This window comes from Melospiza georgiana, chromosome 14, assembly GCF_028018845.1.
Source record: "Melospiza georgiana isolate bMelGeo1 chromosome 14, bMelGeo1.pri, whole genome shotgun sequence".
Lineage (NCBI taxonomy): Eukaryota > Metazoa > Chordata > Aves > Passeriformes > Passerellidae > Melospiza > Melospiza georgiana.
In genome coordinates, this window is record NC_080443.1 from 15,155,727 (window position 1) to 15,177,174 (window position 21,448).

At 49.9% G+C, this 21,448-nt stretch overlaps 2 protein-coding genes across 2 annotated transcripts; one reads left to right on the forward strand and one right to left on the reverse strand.

The window, feature by feature from the left end:
* Positions 1 to 477: 477 nt before the first annotated feature.
* Positions 478 to 7,608, reverse strand: LOC131089638 (pancreatic secretory granule membrane major glycoprotein GP2-like). The gene is made up of 9 exons (XM_058034470.1): positions 7,562 to 7,608; positions 6,757 to 7,487; positions 3,751 to 3,918; positions 2,989 to 3,194; positions 2,315 to 2,475; positions 1,877 to 2,122; positions 1,548 to 1,707; positions 872 to 1,016; positions 478 to 578 (listed from the first exon to the last, which is right to left on the reverse strand). Exons 1-9 carry the CDS (start codon positions 7,606 to 7,608, stop codon positions 478 to 480), a joined length of 1,965 nt encoding a protein of 654 aa, XP_057890453.1.
* Positions 7,609 to 7,777: 169 nt separating this feature from the next.
* Positions 7,778 to 21,361, forward strand: DRC7 (dynein regulatory complex subunit 7). Its single transcript, XM_058034112.1, has 15 exons — positions 7,778 to 7,905; positions 8,321 to 8,495; positions 9,344 to 9,469; positions 10,604 to 10,798; positions 11,116 to 11,259; positions 11,575 to 11,793; positions 12,483 to 12,593; positions 13,382 to 13,457; positions 13,940 to 14,068; positions 14,898 to 15,026; positions 15,488 to 15,711; positions 16,596 to 16,811; positions 17,841 to 17,951; positions 19,016 to 19,114; positions 19,830 to 21,361. Exons 1-15 carry the CDS (start codon positions 7,778 to 7,780, stop codon positions 19,941 to 19,943), a joined length of 2,196 nt encoding a protein of 731 aa, XP_057890095.1. The 3' UTR covers positions 19,944 to 21,361.
* The last annotated feature ends 87 nt before the right edge of the window (positions 21,362 to 21,448 follow it).

Genomic DNA, 21,448 nt, shown 5'->3' on the forward strand with positions numbered 1-21,448 from the left:
TATCAATGGGAAAAGTCTTGCTGGCCATTTGCCATGAATGCAATGAGAAATGTTAAGAATGAAGGGAGAAGAAATCACTATGGATGGGTGCACACACCCACACCCATACCCACACACACGTGTGCATGCACGAAGCAGCCCTTTCTCTGCTAATGCTGCCTTTGTGTGGCACAGAACTATGCAAGGACCAGCTTTGGTATCTAGAGTGGGGTATTTCCATCTCCCCACGTGCCAGGGTGACTCTGTGGGGAAGAGGGAAGCAGGAGGAAGGGCTCTCCCATCCCTGGGTACACACTCTGGATTTAGGGACTATGGGCTCACAGGGGAGAAGGTCCAAGAGATGCAACAGGGAACAGAAACACTGCGATGCACCTCATCCTTCAAGAACCCAGCCATTACCTCCTTCCCCAAAACACCCACAGAGACACAGCAAGAGCCTCTCTGCTGCTGGGATGTTTATTGGGAAACAGCTGTTTGCTAACCCATCCTCCGCCTCACGCTGACGGCCACAGCAGCCACGGCGAGCACGGTGAGCACACCCAGCAGGATGAGGGCCCTGGAGAGCCACGGGCTGGGTCCTGCCAAAGAGGAGAGAGACTGGGTGTGTGTCTGGGTCCCCTGAGCCCTCTGAGGCATCTCCTGACTGGGGATACATTCAGGGAGGTCATCTCCTGTGACAGGCAGGAGCCACAGGAGCTGTGGGATCTGTGGGTACTTTGGGATCCTGAGGGCACTAACAGGACTCAACACCTCAAACGGCCTCCACTGAGCCCTGCTGCGTACAGCTCAGCATGCATGCCTGCTCTGAGCCATGCCATAGGTGGGCTTGCCCCCAGCCCTGCTCCTGGACTGCCCTGGGGGACATACATACCCGCTGGGTCCTGCTGGTCACTGCTGGAACGGTGGATGTCAGCTCCTGAGGGAGGAGCAGCCAGCAGGAGGATGGGCCCGTAGGACACAATCCTGTTGTGGTCATCTGCCAGTGCCCGCCTGCTCCTCCCGTGCCTGGGGCATTGCTGCCAGCAAAGGCAAAGGGAGGGTGATGGGAGGGAGGGAAGGGTGAAGGGAGGGAGGGAAGGGTGATGGGAGGGCAGGGGAGGACGCCCTGCACCTGGGCCATCCTGTAGATCTCCCTTTCCCAGGGAAGAGGGAAAGGAGGTCTCTGGTGGGGTCAGGCCCCGGCACCTTTGGTGTTCAGGGCTTCTGATTCTGGAGGTGTTTGGGTGAGGCACGCAAAAGCAGAGCAGAGCCCCTTGTCCAAGCAGAGGCAGGGAAGGCATTCATCATCATTGGCCAACTAGCCTCATTCACTTACTTCACAATCATCCTAGTTTTATTCCCCCTTGTGGCCCCCCTAGAAAATAAACTACTCAAGTTCTAATTGACTCTAATAGTTTATAAAAACATTGGTCTTGTAAGCCAAAGATTGAAGACTAAACCCCTCCTCAGAGTTACCCTACCACTCTGTCTCAGGAAGAAAGGATTCAAACCCTCATCTCCAGCTCCCACACCCAGGTCCCACAGCCCCCCAGGGCAAGGGAGCTCACCTTGGCACAGGGCTCTGGGCTGTCAGGAACACAGAGCTGCACACGGCAGTGCAGGAACATCTCAGGGTAACCAACAAACTGGAACATCTGGAAGCTGAACTTGGCACTGGTGCTCTCCCCAATGGCATTCAGATAGGTCACTGTCTCGTCATGGGGACACCTGGGACACGGGGGCTAGATCAGTGGGTGGTAAATGAGGTGGAGCAGGGTAATCCCTGTGGGATAACACATCCCACAGGGAATGAGGGCAGCCTGCAGGCCTATCTCTGTCTAGTCCTTGACACACTGTGGTGCAAGGAGATGGGATGTGCTGGGTTCACTGCCCTCACCCCTGCTCAATGAGCTTGTGCTGCGTGTCCTGGTGTGGATCTGGGCTCGGTGTGGCCCAGCAGTCCAGAACACTGAGCAGGAAGTACTTGAGCTGGTGCTGCCCCTCCATCTTCAGCAGCACATAGAGAGTGTCCGTGAGGGGCACAGCCACACTTGGCAGGTGATAAGGCTCGAGGTAGGAGGGGGACTTGTAGAGTCTCATGCTGACATTGAAGTGTCCTTCTCTGACCACAAGCTGTACCAGCCTGAGAGGAGAGCACAGGATGAGAGCTCACAAACACAGCAAGGAGGGGGGAAGGACATGGCACAGGTGAAGCCACCACTGCTCTCAGAGCTCTCTGGGGCTCCCCAGTGCCTTTGCAAATTGTCTCACTGAATCTACTTCTCTCTAAGCTCAAAGACACCATGCCAGCAGCCAGGTGAAGTGGGGCACTCACTTGTCAACAGCAGTGAGAGCGAAGGGCAGTCTCACAACCTGCTGGTAGGCGTAGATGCAGGAGAAGTGCACCTCCAGCTGAAAACTGCGGGAGATGGGGGCCCTGGGGGCCTCCTGCTCCGACTCGATGGCGTTGGAGTACGAGACATGGGAGCTGTTTTGCTGGAACGACACAGAAATCAAGGTCATGACTAAAGCCACACACAGAGCTGCAAGTTCAGAAGGTACACCTCAGCTGTAGCTGCTCCAGGCCTGGATATCTGCTGGGCTTTCAGCCTGTGTCTGGGGGCTGCTGGCACGGTGGGCACAGATGAGCACAGGGCTCTGCTGTGCAATGCAGAGCTCCAGCACCTTGTCTGCTCCCTTCCTGCTCCGTGAAGCAAGTCAGGGACCAAGGGGACAGGGCTGCAGAACTCACAGGATGTCCCCAGAAAGCTGAGGGCTGTTACCAGTGCACAATGAGACTTCCAAGTTCTCCTAAGTAAGAAAAAATATGTTGCCAGCAGGGGTTTGGTGGAAGCAGAAGAGCTTTCTGACATCCTCAGGGAAGACTTTCAAGGAGAATGAGAACTTTTCAGCACCCAGATATAAAAGCAAAAGCCTTTGGGGTTGCCCTTTGCTGTCCCGCCTCACCATGTCTGCTTCTCTCCTGGCTTTGGAGCTATGGATCCTCACCTGGATTACTGATCCACAGGCAGTGTGGTTTTCACCTGTGAGAACGGCTGCAAAAAACAGCTCACCCTCTTCTTCCTTCTCTGAGACCTTGCATGCCTGGTTCTTCAAGTGGACGAGCTCCAGTGGGATTTTCAAGAGCTCAAACACCTCCTTCCTCACCATCATCTTCATGTGCTCTTCCTCACAGGCCAGCTTCAGCACCACATCTGGGGGAAAAAGCCATCTGCAATAGCAATGAGGGAGAGGCCTGAAGGAGCCCCAGGCCAGCTGGAGGGTGGCACAGTCCCACTGAGCTCAGCAGCCTTGGTGCAGCTGTAGGGCTGTTCAGAGACACTGGGCAGGAGACAGGCTGGTCCCTTTGGAGGGCTCTCCACACAACCCCCACAGTGTGTCTAGGGCACCAGAGGGACAGGGATCCTCTCCTTCAGAAGAAGAAAGAGTTTTTGGCCAGTGTTTGGAAAGGGCTTCACTGTATCTGTGCCAGGGTGGATGTGCTTGTTCTGAAACTGTGAGGCAGCTGTGCCCTGCAGCCTGCCCTGCTGCACCATGGCACAGCCAAGGAATTCAGGCTTTTGGGGAAGAGGAAAATGGCCTGTGTCTGGGTTTTCTACCAGCACATAGCCAGGATATGGCTGTAGTGGTGCAGAATACACCTGAACCAGAAGCTGGGATGTGCTCATGGTAGCAACAGTGAACTGTGCCCATGTCCCTCTGGTGCCCATGGACAGACTGGGGAGGGCTCCCCAGCATTCCCAGCCCTACCTTGGCAGAATTCCCCAGTGAAGCCTGGCTTGCAGCTGCAGACTGGTCTGTCCACAGGCACCTGGCACTGCCCCTGGTGCTGGCATGGGTTGGGCAGGCAGGCATCTGGGCTCCTCCTGACACGGAGGGCAACCCCTGGCCCCGGGCCATGGCTGCTGGCCAGCTCACCTGCAGCAAAGACAAGAAAGATGAAGTGCAGCAAGAATTTCTCCCTGATGAGAGATTTGAGAACTCATCCCACAGCAGGAAGCTCTGCACAGCTCTCAAGGGCTGAGATCCTCAACTGGAGCCAGAGCAGACACATCTGAGGAAGGACCTCCTGCCTCAGCTTGCTGGGAGGCTGTGAGACCTCCTGAGCCTGGCTGTAATCTGGAGCAGAGCTAAGGGGCCTGTCACTGTCAGTCTGGGGGGGACAGCCTGCAGTTTCTGCCTGTTTTGCTGGCTCCTGACCCCAGTTCCTGCCTCTCTGAGCCCTGTTCTATTGTTCCTCTTTAGCAGCCTTCAGCAGTGTGCTGAATGAGGAACTTGAACAAGGATCAGGTGGAGGTTTGGCCTTTCCTTGCCATGCTACCCATCCATGACCCAGCAGGGACAGAGCACAGGGTGACTCACTCTTGTTGCCTTCACAGCCAGCCAGGCAGAGCACAGAGAGCAGCAGCAAGCATCTCACAGTCCTGTCCTGGAAAAACAAGCAGGCTCTGCATAACTGGGATTTGTTATCACACTCACTGGAGATGTCTGCAGTCATTCAGAAAGGCTGAATCCTCAAGCATTGGTGAAATATTTTCTGTGCTGTATTTCCATGAAGCAAAGTAATTGCCCACCCCAAAGGTCCAGATCAGCCTTCCCTCATCAGGCCAACACAGGAGTCAAACACTTTCCTGAATTTAAGTAGCTACTCCAGAAAGGAGGTGGGAGAAACCAGCCCTAGGACCCACAGGGATGTGCTGACAGTGACAAAGTCACATTTCAGTGGCAATTTGAGTAAAGCTGCACAGATGGGACATCAGTCTGGGCTCCCCAAAGAGGAAAGGAGTTATTCTCTTCCCACTACAGCTCTTTTGAAGAGTTAGAATTTGCAAAAGGATCCTCACTGTTCCAGTAAATCATAACGGTAACAAGGAGACAATGGGATAGTAAAACAAACCCAAAGCTTTGAACACTACTAAAATTAGTGTCAAAAGGACAATCTCTTCTGTTGCTACAGATAATATATTTCTTTAGGGAAATTATTGGCACAGTGCTGGACCAGCCCTGGACACCAGATACTCCTTATCAGAGATGTGGATGCAAGTCAGCCAGGACTGGTGGCTGGGCAATGCTCTGTCAGTGCTGAGAGCAGGACAAAGCCAGTGCCAAAATCCCTCTCACACAGCTCACCCACACCCCCTGCACTGACCCTGAGCAGCTGGACAGGAGGAGTTAATGCCCTGTCAGATCCTTGCTCAGCCACCCTGAGAGATCCACCCTGAGAGATCCGCCCTGAGAGATCCACCCTGAGAGATCCCACCCTGAGAGATCCCACCCCGAGAGATCCCACCCTGAGAGATCCCACTTGAGAGATCCCACCCGGAGAGATCCCACTTGAGAGATCCCACCCTGAGAGATCCCACCCTGAGAGATCCCACTTGAGAGATCCACCCTGAGAGATCCACCCTGAGAGATCCCACCCTGAGAGATCCCACCCTGAGAGATCCACCCTGAGAGATCCCACCACCTTGTTCTCCCTGCTCACCATTGCCGGGCTGCTCTCTGCTCCTCCATCCATGTTCCTCTCCCCAGGGCCGGCTGGGCACACCGGGGCCGCTCCGTGCCTCCCGCCCGTGCCTTTTATCGCCTCCCGACAGCTCCTCGCTCTCCCCCACGCACACACACGGCCTTTGGGATTGCACAAGAGCCCGCTGAGCATCCCTCGGGGCCGGGGAGGAGGAAAGGACTCTCCAAGTCCGGCACGGATGGCCGTGCCCATGAGCCGACAGCTCAGTGTGGGTGCTGACCCAATCCACAGCCCTGACAGGGGCCCAAACAGGGAGTGTCAGCAAAACCCGCCGGGATCTGGGGTCTGGGCATCCAGCAGACCCCAGATTTTGTGGTTTTGTGGTATCTGTTTTTGATGCAGCAATAATACAGATAGCACAGCAGCACACACCAAGGCCAGATAAATTTGGGCGCTGAGTACAGGCACTTTTAGAACCACAACATACAGTTGCCTTATCTTTTTTTTTTTTTTTTTTTTTTTTTCTTAATTGACTTCTGGCATTTAAAAACTGCTGAGAAGTACTGGTGAGAGATGGAGGATCATACCCCACTTTGCTTCATATCCAGATGTGAAATGCACCCGCAATGACTGAATCCAACTCCTGGTCCCTGCACAGGACCACCCCAGCAGTCCCACCCTGTGCCTCTCAGGGCATTGTCCAAATGTTCTTTCAACTCTGGCAAGCTTAGGGGATGTGACCATTTCCCTGGAAAGCCTGTTCCAGTGCCCAATCACCCTTTGGGGGAAGAACCTTCTCCTAATATCCAACCTAAACCCCTGCCCTCAATACAAGTTCATGCCATTTAGGTGACAGTAACCAGCTGCAAATTGCATTAATCACTGAAAATGATGCTTCTTGATATATTTTGACTGCAGTCTGTGCATCCTCAAAGCTTTAATTGCTACGGTTTCCTTAACAGAGTGCCAAATGTGAACGTCCATCCATCAATCCATAATTTTTCTTAACCACAATAAACCAGAAAAAAGTGTTTAGCATCTGACCCTGCTTACAATCTAATGAACTGTAAATTAAGAATAAAAAGGAAATAAAGGAAGAAAGGGGTAAAATAAAAATATTAAGAGGAAAAGGAAAAATAGAAAGAAAAGGGAAAAGGAAAAAGGAAAAGGTAAAGGAGAAGAAAAAGAAGTAGAAAAAGAAGTAGAAAAAGAAAAGAAAAAAAGAACAAGGTGTCTCGCTATCCCTTGGTGCCAGCCTTTGGGTAAGTGCCTGTGCAACAAAGGATCACTGGGGATGGCTTTAATTTTAAGAGAGCCGAACTCGTGAGTTTCGGAGCGGGTCTTGGAGGGCGACAGCTCAGCCGTGGTGGCGGGCAGGGCCGGCCGCTGTCCCCGGCTTTGCTCCGCTCTGTCCCCTTCTCCCAGCGGGCCCGGGGCACGGTGCCGGCGGCCGGGCCGGGCGAGGCGCCGGGGCTGGGGCAGCGCAGCGGGTGCCCGGGGGAACCTCCGGGGCCGGGGGCTGTGCCGGGAGGTCTGAGGGGACCCTGAGGGTGTCCCTGCCGGGTCGGGGCGCGGGGGAACCGCGGGCCCCGTCCGTGAGAGCCGCGGGCCGGTCCCGAGGAGCCGCGGGCCTGTCCACGAGAAGCCCCGAGCCCCGTCCCGAGGAGCCCCGAGCCCCGTCCCGAGGAGCGCTGGGCCGGTCACGGAGCCGCGGCCGCGGGCGTTGCCATGGTGAGCAACGGAGCCGCGCGGGGCCGGAGCGGCCGCTCTGCCCTTGGAGCCGCGGTGAGGGGACGGCCGGGGGCGGTGCGGGCCCCTGGGCAAGGTCTGTGCCTCCCTGTGTGCCCCGCTCGGGGTCAGCCTGGCCGCAGGGACGGCGCACAAACACCGCCCGCGCCGGCGGCGGTACGCGCTGCCCTTGGGGGCTGCCGGCTCCGCGGAGCGGCCGCTCCCTCCGAGGCCCCTGCGGGCCGCGGGCTCGGGCACGGCCGGTGCCCAGCGGGTTGATGGAGCTGCTGCTCTGCCAGCAGCACCCCGGGCAGGAGGGAGGACAGGGGGGACGCGGTCTGAATGTGGGGACGTGCTCTGCCCTACCGAGCCAGGCTCTGCCTGCTCTGCGCGCTTAGGGTGTCCACGAACATTGGACAGTTTGTCCCAGCCCAAACTCAGTGCTCTCCCTTTCTGGCTGCCTCAGCCGTGCTCCTGTACCAAAGCACTGCGGCCACAGTGGGAGTGTTTCTCTGTTGCTGTGTATCTGGGTCCCAGCCCTGAGTTCACCCTGGTGTGTGCATCCCTGTAGTGCCCGGCAGAATGGAGGCCCTGGAGGAGAAGGAGGAAGTGGAGCAACCACCAGAAGATGTGATCTCTTTGCGTATCAGTGATTTCCTCGATGAGTTGGAGCTAGATGCAGAGGAAGCCTCTGTCATAAGCCATGAAACGTAAGTCTCTGCCCATGGCTGGGATGAGCAGAGATGTTCCCTTTGGGCCCCCACAGGGTAATTGCACACGTGTGGATGGCACATATGTCCCTTTGCATGGTGATGGGAGTGAGCAAGTTTCTTGTGCCTGAAGAGTTTGTCCAAGAGTGTAGGTGTGCAAGTAAGACAAGGTAACTCATTTGATTGTACATCCATTCACCACTGTATAAAGATCCCCCAAGACTCTGGGTATATGTCAGTTTCTCATTGCTCCAGAGATGTTTGGCTATGTCAAAATCATATCCTTGGATATGGCCCCCATTTTGTATCTGTAAAACAGGGAAGCCCTGCCATGTTTTGATATCAGATCATCCTGCCTGTATTGCTCCTGGCTTATTTATTACTTGTGTCTCTCTACCTCCCCCTTCTACATAAGTGAATTTGACTGGAGCACCATTGACACATCCAACTTACCATCTTCGTACAAGACCAATTCCCGGCAGGAGAAGAAGCTGCTGCAGCAGGCTGACCATTTCTTGCAGCAGTACTCTCACCTGTGCCCTGACCGCAAGCCGCTCTTCATCCACCCACTCAACGAGTGTGGAGTGCAGGTATGGGGTGTGTGGGGCTGGGCACAGCACAGGGAACACTTGGATTCCACTGTGCCAAATGCTGTGGAAGAGCAGCAGCTCCTCCTGGATAAAGGGAATGGGAACTGCTGGCTGAACCCACAGCCCCTGAGCGGGTACACAGAGCCCCAGGAACACCATGGCTGTCCAAATCCATGAGCCATATAAGTGTTGGTGTTGCCATGTGGGCTGCAGAGTGATGCTTACTTAGGAAACAGGAGAGACCACAGAAACATAAAGGGAAGGAAAAGAAAAACATGAACTAGATAAGGCTCAGGCTCCACCACAGATAGGGATCCAGAGTTAGGACTTACTCTGAACTTCCCCGAAGTTACAGGGAAGGAGTAAATGTGGAAGATTTTTATCTGGTTTTGTTTTCTCTGGGCCCAAGCTGCCCAGCTGTTGTCTAGTTCTGGACCTGATGTTTCCCCCCTGCCCTCTGGGCATCTGGAATTGCTACTTTCTACCATCTTTCCCCAAAATTTGTTGTATCATTAGCATGCAAGGCAAAAAAGAATGCTGGAGGATGTAAAAGCCAGAAAAGGCAGTAGTTATTTGTCTTGCTTGAAAATGAAGATAAGAACTGGATCACATCTGGAATGTGTCCGAGATGAGGTTGAAGTTTCAGCCACAGGCAAGCAGACAGCCTCCCAGCCCCATGAAATTTCCATCCTGGAACTGGAAAGAAGGGATATTGCAGCTGTTGATATGCTGTAGAAAGATCCTGAATTTGATCTGCGACATCCAGGGGTGGTTTGAGGATGGCTTTGGAGAGGACACTCTGCCAAGGGCCTCTTGGCTAACCAAAAACTCCTCTTATTGCCCTGCAGAAGTTTGTGAGCACAACGGTGAGGCCAACCCTGCTGCCTTACCCAGACATGTACTACTGGTCAGGCTGTGCCAGCTTTGTCAGTAATTACCTCATCATGGAGCCCCTCAAGTGCCCAATCACACCGGTAAGGAAGGGGCTGCAGCCCCAGCAGAGACACAGCAGAGGTGACAGAAGGGCCTTTCAGCAGGACACAGTGGGCAGGTCCCAGTGGGTGGGATCACAAAGGTCTCTGACACTTCCACCATCCCCTCACTATCTAGGTAGCCCCCAGATTTTCCTAGACCCAGTGCATTCTGTTGGACCCACAGTCCCAGTGCATGTGCAGTGTGGTACCTTTTAAGTAATTAAGCACCATTTCTTCAAGAGCAGACCCTGCCTTCAGCCGGCCCAGATGAGGAGCTGGAGCACTCTGGGAGGCAGTGGCTGACAAGCCTTTCCTCTGAAAACCCAAGACACCTTGGAACAGAGGAGCACATAAACCCTAGGGGATGATACTTGACCTCAGTGACCTGTTCTTAGGCACTTTCTGACATTTATATTCCCATATCTGAGTATATTTTGGGATGAAGGGAGATTTCTAGGTTAGCAAAAAGGGATGATGCCAGAGCTGGGGCAGGTTCTAGATGAGAATCAGCTAAGAGAACACACTCCTTGCTATCAAGGACTGCAGAGTGACCTAAAAAATCTACACCAGGCACAGGCTGTCCCAAGAGCCCCAGGGTCTCAAGAGGAGCTTTGGCACTTTCTGACTACACAGAAGGTATCTCCACTTAGCAGGTGGAGACTGCCTTGATCACCTTAGGTGATGTCTGAGAACTGAGTGGGATTAGAACCTCTCTGTATGCAGTATGTATGTAGTGATACTTTTTATTGCTCACCAGTGAGGGCCAGAAAAGAAATATGTTTCCTCCTGTGAACTATAATTTAGCTTATGGATGTTTTCCTTGGAAGACCTGTAGACAGAACAGCAGCAGAGAGAGAGAAATCCCATTCCAGGATTAGCACTAGGTTTTCAGCAGTTTGATGAGTTTGTCATTTCCTTCCCTTCCTGTGGTTAAATTTCTCACCAGATTTGAGGTCAGAGTTTCCCCAGATCATTTTGGAGGGGAGTTTTAGAGCCAGTGGCTTTTAAAGAAATGTTACATAACAGATTCCCATAGGGTGTAGGGCCCAGGGATGGGGGCAATGCCTCTCTCTGCCTGGTGCATGTTTCAGCTCCACAAGACAAGCACTGTGACCGTGATCTCTCTCTTTGAAGCCCAGCTCACTCTATTCCCCAACCACCATTGTGAAGTACCAGCGAGGGAACTGCTTTGACTTCAGCGTGCTGCTGTGCTCCCTGCTGGTAGGGGCTGGCTATGATGCCTACTGTGTGCATGGATATGCCACCCTGGAGATGTGCTCCATGGACCAGACCCAGGAGGTGTGCCCACGGCTCAAGAAGCCTCCAGAGGTGAGATCTGCAGGCAGTGGGCAGGGAGGAGTCCAGCACACATGTTCAGCCTGTTCATGTCCAGTGAGCTCCAGAGCTGAGCTAAGGGGAACAGCTTCAGGTGCACACTGGGTTTGAGTCTGTGCCCACCAAAGGAATCTTTTGAGTGATTTTCTACAGCTCCTTACAAGGCCTTTTTGGCTTCACTGAATTTCTGCTCACCAGGTGCAATATTGCAAACTGCCAAATGTTGGGAACTGGGGGTTACCTGTAAGCCATACATTTACTTCCTTCTCTTGATCTCTGCTGGGTTTCACAGTAATACCCTGCTTTTTCAGGAACCAGTAAAGGAGGATCCCAACAAGTATAAAATTAAGTACCCTTCAGAGCCAAAGAGCCAGTTTGAACTTCAGCAGAAGGCCAAGGAGGAGGAAGAAGCTAAACCCACACAAGAGGAGGAAAAAGAAGAGGAGGTGGTTGAGGTGAGTTAGCAAGGTCCACCTTCCTGTGAGCTTCAGGAAAAGTAGCTGAGGCAGAGTTGATGTCTGGCCAAAGAGAAAAGCTCACACCCTCCTGAAGGATGACACAACCTTGATCATGGCCATGAGCTCTTGGCCTGCAGGAGCACAGTGTGTGCTGGCACAGGAACATGTGCTGACTATGCACCTCACTCTTGAAGAGCATTAAGAGCCTGGAGTTCTTCAGAAGTGGACAGAGGAAAGGACAAGATGGCCCTTGGGTTGGAATGAAATGTCAGTGAACTGGCAATAATTATTGCTCTATCCTCTGTGCTACAGGAGGTGGAAAAGCCCAAGCGAGACTCTTTGCATGGCCTACGGGTGCACGCCTGGGTTCTGGTTCTGTCTGGGAAGAGGAAGGTGCCCGAGACCTTCTTCATCAACCCCTTCACAGGAAACAGCCACAGCACCAAGGATGAGTGCTTCCTTGGCATTGAGAGCATCTGGAACGACAAGAACTACTGGGTGAACATGCAGGACTGCCGCAACGGCTGCAAGGTAGGGAGCCCTCGGCACCCTGCCGGGGCACTGAGGGACAGCTGGGCTCTCCTGAGTCCTGGGGAAGCCCAAGACCAGGAGTGCTCCAGTTTCCACTTAACCATTCCTTGTGTTGGTTTTGGTCATGTTGCTCTGATTACACAGACTATGGAACTACTCCAGGGCATCCCAGACTCTGAGCTAGCAAATACAGATCACATCTATGAAATCCCTACAGTGCAAAAGTTTCAGCTTTTAAGGCTGGCTAGGCACTCATTCTCTCAAACAACAGCTTTTGAGGCAGTCAGGCATAGCTCAAGGAAGGTAAAATCTTGATTCAGCTCTTACCACACCTCAGCTACCCCCCAGCAGACACAGGGTCTGGGAGGTGAGGGTCTGAGTTAGATCAGCTTGCCCTTGGGGCCATACTTGCCCAGAGGAAGGAGGCAGAAGCATTTCCAGCCATTTTCTCTCATCTGAGGAACAGGCACCACGAGGAAGGGGTTCTGCAACCTTAAGGCACAGGGGACAGTCTTTGGGGCCTCACCAGCCAGCCAAGGATTTGAGGAGCTCAACTCCCTAGAGTTCCTAATGTCTCTGGCACCCAGGCAGGTCCAGAGCACCACAGACATATTGATGCAGTGGTCAAATTTAGTGTCAGGCCCTTGACAATGTCCTGTAGTTAAAAGAGTTTTTTCTGTATGCCCTAGGATCTCAGCTTTGACTTGAGTAATCATTTCTACTGGGAAATTATGTTTCCAGAGAGCAACGAGGACTCTCAGTTGCCCACAGAGTCACCCAAGGACAGCACAGATGACATGGTGAGTGACCCAAGCAATGCTCTTGAGCACTGGGGACTCTGTATGGAACCAGTGTGTCCATAGTGAATATCTGCCTGCCTGCTCCCCTCTTCAGGGCACATCCCTTCTACTCTGGCCAGGTTTAGATTCCTTCTCAATCTAGGAGAGTTCTGGTGATTTCTGAAGCAGGACTCCAAGTGGTACTTTAGGTGTCGTAAGTGGCTAGGGATCTCTGCAAGCCTCCAGTGCATTGGCCTTTTGGGTGAAATAATTTTAAAAAATAAAATCCAGAATGAGATTTTTGTGGACATTCTTTCTATGCTGGTCACCTTCCCCTCTTGGCTGCAAGGTGAACCTGCCAAGCAAAAGCAGAAATAATGTGTGTCCTCTAAAATACAAAAAATGCCATGTACTAGAAGCACAAAATGTTGTCATGTTGGGAGAAGACAGCATGATAAAACAGACCTTGCATCTGCACAGCAGGACAGAGGAATGCAAATAATAATTCCCTCCTGCTATCTACTCTTCTCAGCCTGTCCCCATAAATGGGGAGCGAAGAGTCCTCCAGGGTCTACATAAAATAATCTGGTGATTGCCACATTCATTCCCTGCCAGCATGAGCAGTAGCCAGGAGAAGATAATTCCATCAGGCTCGAGTAGGGATGTGCTGTTGTAGCTGTGCCATGGTGCTCACCAGAACACAGCCTCACATGAGCTGAGCTCTCATCACTGCAGTTCACCAGGACCAAAATGCCTCCTGGCACAGTAAGAGATGCTGCCAAAAGCACAAATCTCTGCTTCTATTTCAGCAAGAAAAGAAGAAAATAGGCAGTACCTTTGAGATGCCACTATCATGGGTAGAGCGAATTAAGGTATCTTGCCAAGGTAGGTATTTTTCCTTTGCCTTTTGCTTGCCCCCAGCTGACCTTTCAGTGGGTTTGGGACATTTGTCTGTGTCACAGGGTTCTCCCTTCAGGTGGTCAAAGCACAATAGATGAAGGCCACAGCACCTGTTGGTTCAGTGGCTGCCCTCAGTGCTGCCCTGTCTCATCCCCCACAGACACACGCCCCACAGTGTGTTTTCCTGCCAGCAGGGAATTTTGCCTGGGATGGTCTTTCTCTTACTGCTGTGCACAAGGAACTGCTCCTGCATTATCAAATACCTGTTTGGGGAGAGAAAAGAGTTATTATACCATTATAACATTAAAGGACAACAGGCAGAATCTGAACAGCTTTATTGCCAGCAGAACACAATAAATAAATGGATAATGTCCCTTAGACCATGTTTTTTTCCCCTCTTAAATTCTTTTTTTTGGGGCTAAGTACAGAGGAGTCAATTTGTCTGACATGTCTCTTGCCCACTGCAGAATATGAGAATCCCTTTCCCCGGGGGAAGAAGGTGATCCTGTACGACAAAGCAAAGCAGGAGAAATGGGCGGCGTATGCAAATAGAGACGGGCTGGTGGAACGCCTCACTGTCTACGCAGACTCTGACCGTAAGAGGGATGAATGAGCACGCTCCACACACTGAGCACACAGCTGGGCCGTGCTGATGGAAAGGAGGAAGTGTCCCCTTTCTGCCAGAGTCTCTCTTGTGCTATCTCATTTTCCTTTCAGCTTTGTGGGGGAATGACTTACTTTATCCTCCAACTTCATCATGCTTAGTCTGTGGAGCCCCTGAACTTTGCAGCATTGCTTTTCACAAGGGTTTGAATCTTTTATACACCAGTGAAAGTGTTCAGTGTTACAGGTCAGCTGCTTGGATTTTCAGTCTTCAGAGAAATGGAAGGGTGGTTGGATTTAATCCAATAGTGTCACTATCTTCATTTCCTCATTGGTGTCAAAAGGGGCCATAGAAGGGGCAGCTACAGCCTGAGGATATCTCTGTAGTTGAAAACATTATTTTTAACAGCTGGTTCAAGAAACCATGCAGATTCCAAACTGGACAGACAGTGTCCTGCCCTCAGCCTTCTTGGATAGTGTGATGCTCCAATCTCCTGACACCATCAATAAATATTTGGGATGGAATTTCTCTTGTCTATCCATGGCCCTTTGCTGTGCCATGTTCTATTCCTGAGCTCATTACTCCAGTTCTGGTTGATGGAGAGGAATAGACCCTCTTAGGGTATAATTCACCTACTCAAATGTAGATCAGGATTCACATCCAAAATTCCCCTGTGCACAGGGCAGTTCCAGTGGCCATACTGTGTCCACTGAGGCTGTATCAGGAGCACAGGGTGCTGGCACAGACACTCAGAGCCCATCAGAATTTTGCCAGCTCCAACAGGGTGACCTAAGGATGCAAAATGACTTTTCTCCTGCCAGGTACTGAAGAACTGGAGGTGAAGGAATGGTTCGAACACCGAAAAGACCTGCTGTATATGAGAGAAGTGAATCATCAAACACAGCTGATCACAGACCATTTTAATCCTGGACACCCCCTCCTTCTTAAAGGTATTCCTGCTCATCTGGGCACCCACTGCAGCTGATGGGATTTCACACAACTCCCTTCTAGTAGTGGCAAAAGCCCAAAGGTGAAAGGCAGGGGGGACAGGATACTTGTGGGATAAATTGCCTAGATAAATAAAATGATCTCCAGTGAAGAGTAGAGAATTGGGTTGATGGCTTGCAGTCCTGGGCAGTGCTCCCACAGCTGTGTAGTTTTCTATGTGTTAGAAAAATACATAGTTGTCATGTGTATCAGGGTGATACATTTCTGCTTTTATCAGCAGAATTAATAGAAGCTGAAACTTTCTCTTTAGGATTATGTTTGTTCTATCAGTGTTGTGCAGCTGGGGATAACTCCTGCATCAGATCTGTTGCTAAAGCTGAAGAAAATGAGACCTCCCCTGGCCATGCTTGTGTTCAGTGTATTACAGCTGCTAACTCCGAAATTGTGTGTGATTTGTCCTTAGCTCACACCTACACATCACTGGAACCTGAGACTGGGCACACAGTGGAGTTTTACCACAAAGCACGAGTTGATGGCCTCTGGAAACGTTCTGAAACTGCTACAGAGATGACAGAGTACTTCGAGGAGCGGGAGGACCTCCTGCACAAGCGGCACATAAAGTTTGGTGAAAGAGAGCAGGGGATGGAAATGGCTGGCACAGCTGAGGCTAACGCCCGGCCCATAGTGGTATGGCCAAGGCAGGAACAGAAAATATGTGTCACTGTGATATTTAAACTATGCAAAACACACTGCCTGGGGCTCCAGTTCATTTTCAGTGGGCATGGCTGAGGCTGATGTCTCCAGATGAGACATCCAAGCGTTGTTCAGCTGCTGTGTCTCACAGTTGCTTGCCTGACAGAGAGCTACTGTGACCAGTTGTCAGGAATTGCACTGAACGGCTAGAATTAAACTAGGAAACTAAGGCTTGGAAATTGTGTGTCAGAGGAAAGAAAAAAAAAGTGACTTTTATTTCAGAATTAAATTTTTACAAGATTCAAAACTAGGAAAATGATTTTGTGTGCTGAGCCCAAACTAATATCATTTTAAGTTCCTGATGAATTGTCACATCACTCTGATTTGTTACAGGCAGGTAATCTTACTCTTCCTCTTGTCAGGTCAGGTTTGCAGAACAGAAGGAGAAAGTCTGACATCTGGCAGTATGTATGGCTCAGACACTTCACCTGCCAGGACAGAGCCATGCAGTGGTCTGTCTTTGGACTAGCACCAAACATGCTACCTTTTCCTCCCCAGTGTTGGGAAATGTGGGAAACTTTGCTTTCCTCCAAAATACCTTGTTTCCTGCAGGTCCCTCAGGCAGGGATGCATGCCAAGCTAACTTGGAGTTTGGAAAGCATACTCTGCTCCACAAATAGGAAACTTCTGTATTGCTTTAAGCAACTTTGTGGTTGGGTTTTTTAAGACATAGGCAAGAACAGTAGGACCATTGGCCAAAAGATGCAAGTCCAGGCAGAAAAGCACAATTTTTACCTTGGGGTTTTACCTAAATCTGTAAATTTCCCAGTTTTGTGTTGTCTAAGTTGCTTCTGTATCTTTTTTTCACTCTCCATTAGCAAATCAGGGAGTATTTCCACAGAAATCCAAAAAAGCCTGCTGATGAAGATGTAGAGGAACGTGTCTTTAAGGTCATAGATGATGTCATCCAGCTGACCTATCACCTGGAGATCTATGACATCATTCCCTCAAAGGTGGTTTTCGCTAGAGTAATAGGGAGGGAGAAGAGAGAAGGTGAAGTCTTCCTGAGCAGAGAAAACACTGTCAAATACCAGGTATGAAGATGACAAGACACAAAGGTGAAATGTCAGTGAAAGAACTACAGACATGACAGATTCCATGCTGCCCCTCTACTCCACCTGCACAGCTCCAGGCTGACAACAGCCACAGCCCAGGAGAGGCACTGCCATGCTGGGAGTGCAGGACATGTGGCATGGCAGGGCTGCTCTGGCCATGCCTGAGGTCATCTTCTCAGGTTTGGTCATCAGGGAGACTCTACATCCCCTGGGATCCTGCAAAATGTAGGTTCAGCAGCTGTTGGACTCAGTTCTGGAGATTCATAGCAGGGAAGCTGCAATGTCCTCTGTTGTTCCCTCTTCAAAATAAGCAAGAACAGAGCAGCAAAGGCAGACACTTTCTTCTGGTTCTATTTCTGCTGTGGAGTTCTTGGGTCCTATCATTCCTTAAATAGCCCAGGGTTTACTCTGCAGATGCAGAGGCTTAATACATGGCAGATAGCTAGCTAGCAAGCTAGCCTTAAATAAAAGATATTCCAAAAGAAGGGGAGTGCTGCCATGATCTCATCAGGGGTGAGGGGTTACCCCACTAACAGCATCAGTGCAAGTCTGTAACCAGAGGCAGAAGCCTGCCAGTAAATTCTGCAGTGATGCTGTACAATTACACTTAGGAAAACCAAACAGAGAATACAAAGTAGGCTTTTTTTTTTATGTTAGTAGGGTTTTTTTTTTTAATGTTATAGGGTTTTTAAAATTCCCGTTTCTCACTGGGGAGAATACACAGAATAGCATTGCTGGAATCCCATGTTTTTTCATCTCTATTTCTATACATTCCTATTAATCTCATTTCAACTGTAAAACAGCAGCATCAGCAATGTGTGCCATCTGGTTCACATTACTGATGGATTCTGAATCAAAATGAAGTCTGATAAACCCATGCTGACCATGGCTTTGATGTTTCAATGATGGGAATGAGTGCTGCTTTCCTGCCTGTAGCAGGATCGTGCAGAGTACATGATCTGTGCACCCAGGCAGTGCTGCTGTTCCTCACTGACTGATCTCTTCCAGCCCTGGTCCTCAGAGAAGCACAAGAACATGCGCTATCTCTATAACCTGCTGTGGGAGCTGAGGGCAGAGCAGAAGGATCTGAAGCAGCTGGTGCGGGACTCTGAAGCAGAGGTAACAGGGAGGTGTCCAGGGGCAGAGCTGATCAGGTGCAGAAATAGTTTCAGCTGACTGAAAGCCTCCTCAGCACAAACTGTGAGAAAAGACAAAGCTGGTGGCCATGCTGAATTATTACGCTTGCTACTCAGGCATTGTTCAGTGAAGATGTAGCTGTAAGATATTTATGGAGGGTCACACACTCTCCTGCTCCTGCTCTTAGTCTTCCTTCCCTGTGAGGAAACATTTCAGAGAGCAAATGACAATATATGAATTGGGGCATCTGGAAGCCTACCTGCCATTTGCCCAGGAATGAGGCCAAAAAGGAAGGATATTGGATGTAATGCTAGATCTAGGTGCTAGGCATTGCAGGAAACCCTATCCCAAATACTGAAGGGCCTTGTTGCATGAGCAGCTGTAGGGAAATACTTCATAAACCACTTTGTTTGTACTGCTGATCACACTGACTGGGTAACAGATCCGTGTTCTTTGTAATTACTTCATGATAAATATAATCATTCTAGCAGATGGAGCCACAGCTATTGGATTTCTTGTAATGCTTTTTGAGGAAGAGAAATCCCTGAAGGAGCTGCAGAGGGAATGCACAATTATATTAGCCCAGAATATTAGTATAATTAAGAACAACTTTGCAAAAATCACGTTTTTTCCTCAGAAATTTGAAACTAGTTCACTGTGACCTCATGAACTACTTGCCAAATTTCTCAGTCTTGATGTATCAACAGACAAAATATTCCCACTGCTTGTACTGCATATCCTGTATAAGACAAAGAATAAGCCAAAGCTATCAGTGCCATTTCTAAAGCAGTGCCAAAACTGTGATTCCAGAAAAGCTTTATCAGTTAATATCAGTAATTTCATTCAAGAATTTCATACACAGTAGCAATCTAAAATTAAGACTATGAGCTTGACCTAGCAGGATGTAGACATATTTGCACAGATCTATATTTAATCTCATTCTACAATTCTTGTACGCAGCATTTGCTCTGTTAGCAGGTCAGGCTTATAGAGGTACATTCATTTTGTGGGAAAGCTGAGGGGTCTTTCTTCTGATTTCTTGGAAGATGTTAAATATTTTGGCGGTCCGGGAGAACGAAGAAGCCAATATAAAACTGGCAGTTTCAATATACAGCACTGCACAGAGAGATCAGCGTATAGCCTCGGTAGGTAAACTTCATTCTTGTCAGCATTCAGTACAGGCACTCAAAGAATCCAGAGTCAGCTTTTTCTCTATCAGGAATTATCTCTGAAGAGCTTTTAATATCATTAAAATATATTGGGATAAATCACAATATGGTGTAAGTCAGCACGGCTTCAATTGCCTTGCCAGGGAAATACAACATGGTTGTGCTATGGTCACCTCCTGACTTTCTGGAAAAACTTGCACCATTGAGAAAGATTACTGTGTTTTGTTTAGTTAATAAAGAAAACAATGAAGAATGTTTAGTTGATAATAGGGATTATGGGGGAAGTATTTGAAAAGAGCCATAAATAAATAAATATAAAATATATATAATAAAAGAGCCATAAATGCCAGTATATATACAGATATATGTATTTTTATTTATAATTAGCATCAAAGAACAAAATAGCCACAGGGTCAAATTTAGTCCTTATCCCAATCACAGATTATTTGGTTCTCCAGGGCTTCCTGACTCTAGTGAGGCAAAACATTTGGATTTGCTGCCTCTTCGTGCTCCACATTTTGATTCCCCTTGTTTTCTTCTTCTCACAAGACCTCATCTCAAACTTTTGCCCCCTCCCAAAAATAAATCAGCTCCAGATTGTTGTTTCCTTCATCTCAGCTCTGTGAATTAAGTTGTGCTTTTGCTCCTTGCTTTCTCTTTCCCCAACTTCTGGTTGCTTGTTCCCTCACAGATTTTGGAAGCGGAGGAGAGGAGCTCCCAGAATTCCTTGGAGAAGAAGAGTCAGCAAACGGGAGAGGAGGATGAATCCGTCACCCAGCACACTGCAACCAACTCCACGACGTGAAGTGGAGCCTCTGCAGGGGCTGGGAATGACTGCCTGAGCAGGGCGGGTTTACAACTCAGCCTCCTGGCAACCTGGAACAGAAGCTACTCTGTGAAATGCTTTGATCCACACCCCACTGCAGTTTCCCTCTGATTTCCCCCTTCTTGTTCTAAGAAAAAGCAGTTGGCACAATAGAAAAAACCATTCTTCTAAAGAGGTGCTGCTCAGGAATCCTCACCTGGCTGGGCACCTCGGGCATTACTGATTTCTTCTTTCCTTTTTTGGAGTTGCCTACTGTAAACTTTTCAGTATTATCAGATTTGCAGACATTTTAATAAATTTACACCATTCTGCACCTTTTCCTTTTCCCTATTTTTTTCTAAGGCCCATCTGCAGTTACATCAATTGTCTCTTCATGAAACTCCATCACGTTTGAGACTTGAGTTTCCGTGAAACCTTAGCCCTAAGGTCTGCTTCAGAAGGGGAAACAAACCATGCACAGTCTTTCAGAGCTTTTCTTTTCCAAATCTGCTCCATAGCTGCTGGTAGCAGGAGTGGGGTTATTTAAAAATACTGATTCTTTTCCAACATAATAATTTAACGAATTTACAAGTCAGTTTTTCATAAGCAAAGGTTTTGAACTGGTGAGTTCACAAATGTAACATTTCTTTGACCTGATCTAGAGCCCTGTAATGACAAAACATTGCCCCATATAACACTGTGGATATGAACTCATCGATGTTAATTCAATACTAGAGAAGACACCAGAATAAATTAATTTAAAAATCCTGTTACAGGCATTAGGGACACAGCAGCTGCCAAACCATCAGCAAATGCATATTACAGAATTATGGAATAGAATATTACAGGGTTGGAATGGCTCTTAAAGATCATCTAGCCCCAAGCCCCCTGGCCAGGGGATTTCCCTGTAGTCCTCCAAGGCCACTTGTCCTCGTATCCACTTCTTGAAAGTTTCTTTTTCCTTTCTGAGAAAAAAAACCTCTTCTTTTCTACAGCCGTATTTTTTTTTCTCTATTGCTCATCAGCTTCTTATCCATCCACGACGGTCTCCTGCCATTCTTGCCCGATTTCCCTCTTGTCGGCATGCATCGCTCCTGAGCTTGAAGGATATAATCCTTGAAATTCAGCCTTCATTCTTAGGTCATTACCAAGGAGCAGCGTCAAATGAATCGGATTTTTCTCTGTTGATGGAGCAATTGGTTTCAAAGACTCCTAGAAAGACGCACAAGCGGCGCGACCGCCCCTCAGCCGGGCGGGAGAGGCACAGAAACCTCGCAGGAGTCCTGCTCCCACCGTGAACAGCCCAACAGGGCACGGCGGCCTCAACCATCGGCGGGCGGTGAGCTCCGAGGCGCGGGAAAGCCCCGGCCACCCTCACGGAAGCGCCGGAGCGGCCGCAGAGCGGGAGCAGCCCGGCCCCCGCCCCTCAGGGCGGCCCCGCAAAATGGCGGCCCCCATCCAGAGCGCCGCCTCCTCATTGGCCGCGCCCGCGGGGCTCCGCCAAG

Excerpts from the sequence above, each read along its gene's own strand:
- DRC7 (XM_058034112.1), top strand. The coding sequence starts at position 7,778 with ATGGAGGCCCTGGAGGAGAAGGAGGAAGTGGAGCAACCACCAGAAGAT. Across the intron at positions 12,594-13,381 it reads AGGACAGCACAGATGACATG|CAAGAAAAGAAGAAAATAGG; the intron begins GTGAGTGACCCA and ends CTTCTATTTCAG. Across the intron at positions 15,712-16,595 it reads CTAACGCCCGGCCCATAGTG|CAAATCAGGGAGTATTTCCA; the intron begins GTATGGCCAAGG and ends ACTCTCCATTAG.
- LOC131089638 (XM_058034470.1), bottom strand. The coding sequence starts at position 7,608 with ATGTTCGTGGACACCCTAAGCGCGCAGAGCAGGCAGAGCCTGGCTCG. Across the intron at positions 3,195-3,750 it reads CACTGGGGAATTCTGCCAAG|ATGTGGTGCTGAAGCTGGCC; the intron begins GTAGGGCTGGGA and ends TTTTTCCCCCAG. Across the intron at positions 1,708-1,876 it reads CACAAGCTCATTGAGCAGGG|GTGTCCCCATGACGAGACAG; the intron begins GTGAGGGCAGTG and ends CCCGTGTCCCAG.